The sequence below is a fragment of the Pyrgilauda ruficollis genome, unplaced genomic scaffold, assembly GCF_017590135.1.
Source record: "Pyrgilauda ruficollis isolate IOZ18807 unplaced genomic scaffold, ASM1759013v1 scaffold97, whole genome shotgun sequence".
Classification (NCBI taxonomy): Eukaryota; Metazoa; Chordata; class Aves; order Passeriformes; family Passeridae; genus Pyrgilauda; species Pyrgilauda ruficollis.
This window is the reverse complement of record NW_024531821.1, coordinates 2374901-2383897: the sequence shown is the minus strand read 5'-3', so window position 1 is coordinate 2383897 and position 8997 is coordinate 2374901. Positions and strand designations below refer to the sequence as shown.

General features: G+C 55.2%; 2 protein-coding genes across 3 annotated transcripts in view; both read right to left on the bottom strand.

Annotated features, from left to right (window-relative positions):
• Positions 1 to 8997, bottom strand: part of LOC121365583 (E3 ubiquitin/ISG15 ligase TRIM25-like) — a 430661-nt gene that overhangs the window by 389320 nt on the left and 32344 nt on the right. The window lies entirely within an intron of this gene.
• Positions 4196 to 6784, bottom strand: LOC121365605 (sulfate transporter-like). The gene is given in 5 exon segments (XM_041489947.1): positions 4196 to 4579; positions 4581 to 5650; positions 5653 to 5691; positions 5694 to 5808; positions 6407 to 6784. Coding segments are annotated over 5 exon segments (1986 nt in total).

Below are 8997 nucleotides of genomic sequence, written 5' to 3'. Positions count from 1 at the left end.
CTGGAGACAAAGTAGATTAAAGCCGAGTAATTTTTCTGCTCTCTGCTGGGCTGAATGAGATGTTTGCTGCCAGATTAACCCTTGCAGTCTCTTCCCTGCTGCCACCACACCCCTTGGGTCACACTGCTTTTCTAACACCAGCTCTGCTCCAGAGAGACCTCCCCGGCCCTGGGCTGGTGTTTGTGTCCCCTCGGTGGCTGTGACAAAGGTCCTGCCCCGTGTGAGCGTGGCTCCCTCAGCCCCCAGCACCAGGGGATGCTTTGGGGTGATTTTCCCCAGGATTGCTCCCTGGAGATGGCTGCAAACCCTGCTGCTGTTTCCATGGCAGCACGCAGCCAGTTCCACTGGGGTTGGGCACAAAACCAAAATAAACCTGCAGAGAGATTTCCCCTTGCCCACCCCTGGCCTTTGGGGACCCTTTGGGGACCCCTGGGAACCTCAGGCTGCTGCTGTGCCTTTGTCCCCTGGGCTCTGCAGCTGTGTGAGCAGTGGCTCTGCTGTCTGGGGCTTCTGTGAGATGCAAAACCGATTTCCCAAATCCTTTACCTGCTAGGTGAGGCAGCATCATTTCTGATTGTTAATTCCCTATCGCAAAATAAAAGGAAAAAGAAGGAGAATTCTTTATTCAGAGCTGTTCAAAGAGATGAGAAGAGCCTGCAGTGGTTTGCAAACCCTTCCTGCCAACCCCCAGAGGTAAAACCAACCTGTGCCCAGGGCAGTGAGTCCTGAGCTCAGCTCCTTCCCAGGATGGTTTTTCCTCACGTTGCTCTCGTGTTTCCAGGCTGGCATCCAGGGATCTGCAGCAAGGAGCTAAGCCAGAGCTGTGCTACCCACAGGTTTAGGCCAGGCTTTGGTAAGACAGACTCAGGGCTTTTCCCCTCTCTGGCTGAGGCTCAAAGGCACAACTGGATTTACACAACCAGCCCTGGGTTCAATAAATGCAGAAGACAATTCAGTATTTGCCCTTCCAGTAAACAAACACCAGGAGCTCCCCACCCAAATTTAACTCACCTCTTGTGCCACGTTTAACCTTCAGCCATTCTCACACCTCCTTTCTGCAGTTTCCACCCGGGTTTGGGCAAAATTCACGGGCAATAAGCACAAAGCCTTGAAGGGAAAGCCATTCTGCAGCTTCCCAGCCACGGCAGGGGTTTGGAGCTGAAAGGGCACAGAGGATGGGCTGGGCACAGGGAGGGGAGGGCTCAGCAAGGGGAAATCACCTCTCAGCAGCAGCAGCTGCTGCCCTTCCTCCCTGGGGCCACGCACAGGTGTTTGCAGGAATGCAGCTCCTGGAGTGATAAAAAAAGGGGGAAAAAATATAAAAAATTAGAAAGAATTGGTTGGTTGTGGTCCAGCCACAGCCCAGGGGTGTGGGACAGCCCCAGGGTGGGGACAGCGGTGTGACACAACGGGGCCATCCTGTGGCAGGTGACACCGAGAGCCCTCCCCTGCCCTGCTGGGGGAAACAGCAAAGCCTTTCAGAAATCTGGGAAAAGCAAACCTCAGAAACAGAAGGAGCAGAGAAATGAGAGCTGGCTGCAGCTGCAAGGTGTGACAGTAGAAAAGTTACAATAGTACAGCAAGCAAACAATATGAAACAATAAATATAAGCAAACAATATGACATGAAACAATAGCTTGAGTTTTAGGCTTTGGCTGAGATGGGCCTTCAGAGTGCAGAAATGGAAGGTTTAAAGCTCAATAATGAAGTGTTGTGTGTTGTTAATAAAAGGCAGACAAGCATTTTGTGCAGCAGGAGTTCCTGTGCTGTTAGTGACTGGCCAGAACAATTGTCTGTGAGCTTTAGCAATATGCTGTTGGCTAGAAAGTTTTTCAAATGCTCTGGAAGAAGGAAATCTTTGGCTGCTGCTGGCAGGATGTGAGCTGTGGCCACCTTCCAGTGGTCTCAGCCACGTGCTGAGGCTGATGCTGCAATAAAGCTCGAGGCACAAAGCCCAGCAGTCCTGTCCTGTTTGTGAAAAGCCCCAGAGAAGCCTTTGGGGTTCCCTCCTTTGGGATCGAGCAGAGCTGCCCGTCCCTGTGCCATCCTGTCCCCAGCGTGGCACGATGCTCTCTCCAGCTGAGTTTTGTCTGCTGGGGCAGTGCTCATGGAGATAATCCCATGCTGGCAGCACATTAATTGCTTCAGAGCACTTAGAGAGCTGCAGAAGCAACTTCTTGCCATTCCAGGGGCTGTTTTTCCAGGAACAGGCCCTGGCAGAGAGGAGAGCAGCCCTGGGTGCAGCAATCAGTGCCTCCAGAGGGGAAGCAATCAGCACCAGCCACAACCTTTACTCCTCCAACCTCCCCGGAGGGAACATTTCAAAGCATCAAAAGGATTTAAACCTGTCCAGCTGCTGCTGAGCCATAATTACCAGTTGCACAGTCAGCTCCCAGTGCGGCTGACAAAGCCTCAGCAGCAAATCCTCTCCTCGTGCCAGTGCTGGAGTATTTATAGAGCCCAGCCAGGCAGGGGGCACGGGCAGCAGCAGCAGCAGCAGGGATCTGCATGCCAGGGGGGAGAGAATTTGCTTTCAGCTGCCTGGCCTTTCCCCAGCCCCTGGGGATGCTCCAGGAGGGTCCTGGCACAGAGTGGCAGCTCCTGGGGCTGCTCCCCAGGGGGACATTGGGGCCCAGGCTGTCCTGCCACAGCTCTGCCCAAAACTGGCCTCGGGCAGTGCCATCTGCCCCTCCTCTGTCACTTTGCCAGCCCTGGGCTCTCACAGAAAGTGACATAAACCCAGCAATGCTGGGCTGCCCTGGCAGTGTGGGGACAGGGGTGCTGGGGCTGGGAGAGCTGGGCAGGGGCTGCCAGCGAGGTCCCAGGGCTGGAGGGGACAGGGGAGGAGGTTGTCACCCCCGAGAAGTGCTGGGTGTCTCTGTGGCACTGCCCCAGCTGCCCACGTGTTGATCTGTGTCCCACTGCAGGATCTCTGCCCTGGGCTGCACCAGGCTGTGCCAAGGCTTTACCAGCACTGCCTTTATTTCCTGCTGGGCCTTGATGACTCCACTGAGACCATAAATACCTCTGAAGCCTAACCAGAACACTTTCATTTGCTCCATAAAGAGTCTTGTGAAGGAGATGATGGCAGTGCTGTTCAGAAGGGGAAGGGGGGTCAGGGAACAGGAGGTTTTTACTGCCTTGCTGGTTTTATTCCCCCGCTGAAGTGCCCCATTCCTCTTTGTTCTGGGGCTGAGGGAACTCCCTGGGGAGTTTCCTCACTCTGGGATGGCCTGAGAGGATCCTTGGAAAGAGCTGGAGAAGCTGCATCCCACCCACACCTGGAGCACCTGGAGCACAAACATCCATCCCTCCCTGCAAGGAGATCTTTGGTCACTTCAGCCCCCCTGGCACAGCCTTGCCCCAAGGACTGCAAGCAGCCGAGCACCCCGTTTAAAATAATTTTTAAATCTATTTAAAATCAATTTTTAAGCACAAAAAGGCATTTTCCTGAGCACAGCCACAGGATTCCTTTTCCACACACTTTATTTACAGCAGTCTCCCATCCCTGGGCTTCCAAGACACAATTCCCTCCAGCAGGATTTCTTTTGGGGGTGGGGATGGATGATGCTCACGGTCCTTGCCATGGCAGGGGGAGATTGGGATGAGTTTTGGGGTCCCTGTGACAGCAGGGATGGGCTGGGATCAGTGCAGGAGTTTTTGGGGTCCCTGTCACAGCAGGGATGGGCTGGGATGAGTGACCCCCAAACCCTTCCCATCCCTGCCCCATCCCGAGCTCAGCCCCCCGAAACCCTTCCCACCTCTGCCCCATCCCGAGCCCAGCCCTCCCAAACCCTTCCCACCCCTGCCCCATCCCGAGCTCACCCCGCTCGCGGCTCACTGGCGCCCTCCAGCGGCCACGCGGGGCAGGCGCAGCTCCGGCCCTTCCCACCTCTGCTCCATCCTGAGCTCAGCACCCCCAAACCCTTCCCACCCCTGCCCCATCCCGAGCTCAGCACCCCCAAACCCTTCCCATCTCTGCTCCATCCCGAGCTCAGCCCCCCAAACCCTTCCCACCTCTGCCCCATCCTGAGCTCAGCTCTCCCCAAACCCTTCCCATCCTCTGCTCCATCCTGAGCTCAGCTCTCCCCGATCCCTTCCCACCCCTCTGCCCCTCTGGCAGAGCATCCCAGCCCGTCCTGCTCGCTCTGACGGCACAAACACCAAACCTGCTCCCCTCTCCTCGCACCCAGGGCTACGGAGCCACCTGGAAGTTCTGTTCTTCGGGCTCCAGGAGAGCAGCCTGTGTGTCCGTGCTCTCCCCCCGGTGCCAGAGCTCAGCAAACTGCACGGCATCGTGGATGCTGTGGAAGGCCAGCTGGCCCCCAGTGCCCCCCACCCGGCCAGCCCAGCCTCCCTCCCGGAGCCGCTGGCGGATGGAGAGATTGCATTTGGCCAGGAGCACCTGGACACCCACCTCCTTGTAGTCATGGTGTGTCTCCTTGAGCACAGAGAGACCCACGGTGTCTATGAACCGCATGGCCCCGCAGTCCAGGATCAGGGTGTGCATGTCTGTGCAGGGAGGACAGGCATCTCCTGGAGGTCTCTCAGCCCTGCTCCTGGCCTGTTTCAGGCAGCCACAGCCGGTGGCCCAGCAGCCCAACTGCTGCTGCCCGGCTCTGGCTCTGCCTGTGCCCGCAGGCGGGGCGGCTGGCAGCCAGCAGGACGGGGTTGACCCCGGTTTTCTGGTACAGCACAGCCTTGAAGTAATCCTTGTTGGCGTAGTAGAGGGAGCACTCGAAGCGGAAGATTTTGACGCTGGCGATGCTGCCGAGCTGTTTGTAGGCAGCCTGGTCCTCGTGGATCCCCCTGTCGCTGACCTTGCCCAGCCGCGTGCGGAAGATGATGCGGAGCAGGGCGAAGCAAACGCCCAGCAGCAGCCCAATCTCTGTGGTGACCAGCGTGGAGCACAGCATGGTTGTCCACCACACCACCGTGTCCAGCTTGCTGAGCTGCCACATCCTGCGGGTGTCACGGAATTTGCTGAGGCCACCCCGCAGGTTGGCGATGGTGACCACGCCAAGGATGGAGGTCTGCAGTGAGTAGAAGAGCAGGGAGATCCACAGCAGCACCAGCAGCAGCACCAGGGAGGTGACCAGCCCGGACACCTGGGTCTGGCTCCCCGTGGACTCCTTCAGCAGAGTCTTGGTCAGGGCAGCAGAGCTGGCAAAGCAGTAGAAGAAGGAGGGGATGAGGTTGCACAAGCCGATGGCGATCATCTCCCGGTTGGCGCTGGCGGCGTAGCCGTGCTTTTTGCCAAAGATTTCTGCCAGGGACACGGTCGTGGCAAAGCCAATGACGGCGATGGGCAGAGCATCCAGTGCCAGGCTGGGAAACAGGCTGATGTCTGGGACAGTGGGCTTCCTGAAGCCCGTGGGGATGTCCCTGCACACAGCGGCCTTGTAGCGCTGCTGGAAGCCAAAGTAGCGTGTTGAGGACTCTCCGTGTGTGGAGACACGAGGCTTGACTCCATTTCCGGTGGCGACGATGACCACCAGCAGCTCCATGGGGAACGGGGCCTTCATCCTCTCCTCGTAGCGCTCGTTGAGCTCCTTGACGGGCACGATGATGGCCAAAGCCACCAGGCTGGTGGGCAGGTCGCAGATGTTGGTGTTGTGGATGTGCCTGAACAGGTCCACCCAGGTGAGGGGAAGGAGCCCACCCCCTCGTGACGGGGGATTTTCAGCCCAGCAGATATTCCATCTGGGAGGTGATGATGGTGAGGCTGGAGCCTGTCACGAAGCCACCCAGCAGAGGCTCTGACAGGTAGACTGGGTAGAAGCCCATCTGTAAAACCCCCAGCAGGATCTGAAAAGCAAAGCAGGCACAGCTTCAGCATGGGTGAGAAGGGCTGGAAGGGATGGCTGGAAACTTATGTCACTTTGCTGCCACTTTAGCAGCTCTGGCTACTCTGTCTGGGGATGTGCTGAGCATTCCATGGGAGGAATTTGTCTTCAGGAGTTAATCTGGAGTACGGAAATCTAGAGAGACCTACCTTTAACACTTCCCTGTGGCTGGGGATGCCACACAGAAAATCCTATGAGATCCCTGCTGCTGCCTCCTCACGAGCAGCCCCACCAGAGCAGCTCTGGGTATCACTCACTTGGGATACCCTGAATTTCAGCTGTCCCAGTGGAAAAGCCTGGAATTGCTCAGTGACAGCTCAGCCTAGGCAGTGGGAACACTGCCAGGGAGCATGGCAGGGTCCTTGAGGGTGGTCCTTGTCTGCCCCAAACCAGTCTGAGCTGCCCAGCTGCAGGACTGAGGTGCTGGGAAGGTGGTTCACAGATCCTTCTCTTCTCTTGCTGTGTCTGATCCTGAGGATGTCTCAGACACATCCAAGGACGTGGTTGTCCCGTGGAGGAAAACAACCCCCATTCAGCTGTGTCTGCACTTTTAAAATCACTGCATTCACAAATTCAAGCATGGACGTGGCCGCGTAGATGATGTCGCAGAAGAAGTTGGTGTAGATGCCGTAGACAGGATCCTGGTGGGCCAGCAGGGAGCTGGAGATGGACTGAGGGATGGCCACCACGGCCACCAGGAGCCCCAAAACCACGTCCCCCAGCAGCTGGGTGCGGGGGCAGCCGCAGCAGCAGCGGGAGCAGCCGGTGCAGGGACCTGCCCAGGCTGCTCTGGCCTTCTCCAGGATCAGCTCCCTGCTGCTGGAGGCTGTGGGCTCGTGTTCCTCCAGGCTGATCAAGGTGGCAGGAGCCTGGTGTGGCCGGAGGGAGCCCAGGGTGGCTTTGCTGGGTACTGGCTCCTGGCTGGACGTGTCCCCCATGGGCACAGGGGAGCCGAGGCAGGAGAGCAGGCGGGCGTGAGGGGCACAGGGGCTTTGCTTAGCTCCAGGGCTCGTGCCATGGGCAGATAAGTAAATAAATAAACAAATAAACACACAAACAAATAAATAAATAAAGGGAAATTATCTCAGACAAAGCAAACCAAGGCGTTTTCCCAAGGCTGATTCGTTTGCTGTCACTTCTGGAGCTGATTAACCACAACCCCCAAATCAGGGGCACAGCTACAGAGCATCCCCCGTGCTCCTTCACCATCCCTCTTGTTTTGAAACAGGAACTTCACTCAATTTCAGTGAAATTTCACTCAATTTCACTTAAACTCCTTCTGCCATCAAGACACTGCTACTTAGGCAAAAACTTCTTTTGGAAATGTTAAGATATTCCAAGGGATACTTTAGGAATCAAGATGTGGGTAAGGGAGATAATTTGCCAGTTAATTTTTCCTTCAACATTACATAGTTTTAAATTGAATTAGTGGCTTGCATCAAACAGGGGTTTGATCCCATCTGCAGAATGAAACCACCCTGCTTTTTAAGTAACAGAGACGCCTTCCAGAGCTACTCCAAGTTTTTTCAGCCAAAACGCAGCTGCACCAAAACACCTTTATGTGACAACTGAATGACAGACAGAAAGAAAAACACTCCTGAGGGGAGACCCAGAGTGGCCTTGGTTTGGAACTGAACTGGGATGAGGAGAAATCCCTTTCTCCTGCCCTGCACACATCACCAAGTCTTACCTCTGGCTGCACACCGGGTGTTTCCTCAGCACCTGGAGCTGCTCCCCTGGGCACAGAGCTGTCTCCACCTGGCAGCACTCCTGGGCAGGGGAAAACCTGGCCCAGGTGGCACCTCCCTTGGGATCTGAGCTCCTGAGCCAAGCCATGTCTCTTTTATCTCCGTCCAGGCACTGGAAACGGTGCGGCCGCCAAGCAGAGCTGTGTTCGGAAAACAAACACCGTTCTCAGAGAGTATTTTGGCTGACAACTTGTTCTGGACACCAAGAATGATTGAGGGGGCTTAGAGAAGTGCTCCTGCCAGATAAGAGGATTGCTTGGATCTGGAGAAGTGTTTGCTAAACAAGGGCAATGATGGAAAGAAACCTCCCTGCTCTGCCCCTCTCTGAACTGAGCGAGCTCAGGTCCCTCTGGGCTCCTCTGCTCGGGTTTTCAGCTATTCTGGACAAGCTTTTGTGCCAAAAAACAAGAAGCAAAGCTGTTCCAGAATGACTTTCCTTTCCCGGTAGTTTTTCCTCCACAGAGGCTCTGTGAAGCAGACAGCAAAGCTGTGGTGACACAGGTTATTTCAGGGAGACAGCAGAACTTTGGATGTGTCCAATCTGCACATCTCACATTTTGCAGAGCCTTTTGGCACACGTAACAAGGGGCTTTGCCGTGCAGAAACACAACTGGGAAAAGAGCAGGGTTGTATTATTTGGTAGGTAAAGGTGAGCAATTGCAGCAGCAGCCAGGAAAAAAGGATTGTTCATCACCCTGAATGGAAAGAGCAGCCTCATAAATATCAGCTGGCACTGCTCTGCCCTTGTCAGCTGTGCCAACAACCTCCACCAGACCTCTGAGCACACACTCCCCCTCTTCTGCCCCCTTCTTTTCCATCTCTTTCCCACTGACCCAGACCAGATTTTGCTGGATGTGCCATGCCCTGTGCAGCTGGATAAATTCCTGCCACACAGGCACCTTGGAGAGGGGTGGGGATGGAGAGCTGGAATTCCACAGGGTTTGGATGCAGATGCTGGGGAGACACCCAGAGGGAAGAGAAGGGGAAAACCAGCATCCTGAGCTACATTTATCTCATCAGGGGAAGTCTGGATCTCAGTAATTAGGAGTAAATAAATCAGGAACATCCGTGTTCTCTGGCAGCAGGAGAAAATGAGAGCACATGGTAGGGAGGCAGCTGCTCAATCTTTTTATCTATTTATATAAATTCTTTTTTTTTTTCTCTGCCAGTCCTCCACAGCTCATGTATTTTCAGGTGCAACATTGAGAGTTCCCCTTTCCCTTCCCCTGCTCTCAGTAACAGACTCTATCTTTCCTTTCAGGCACTTTGTAATTGTTCCTACTTACAGCTCAGTTTGTGCCTTGGCCTGCATGATGTGGTCTCTACTCGCTCATTTTCTTTTTCCATCTTCTTCCCCAGCAAATGACCCAAATTTCCATTTTCTCCATGAATCCTTCATCTTG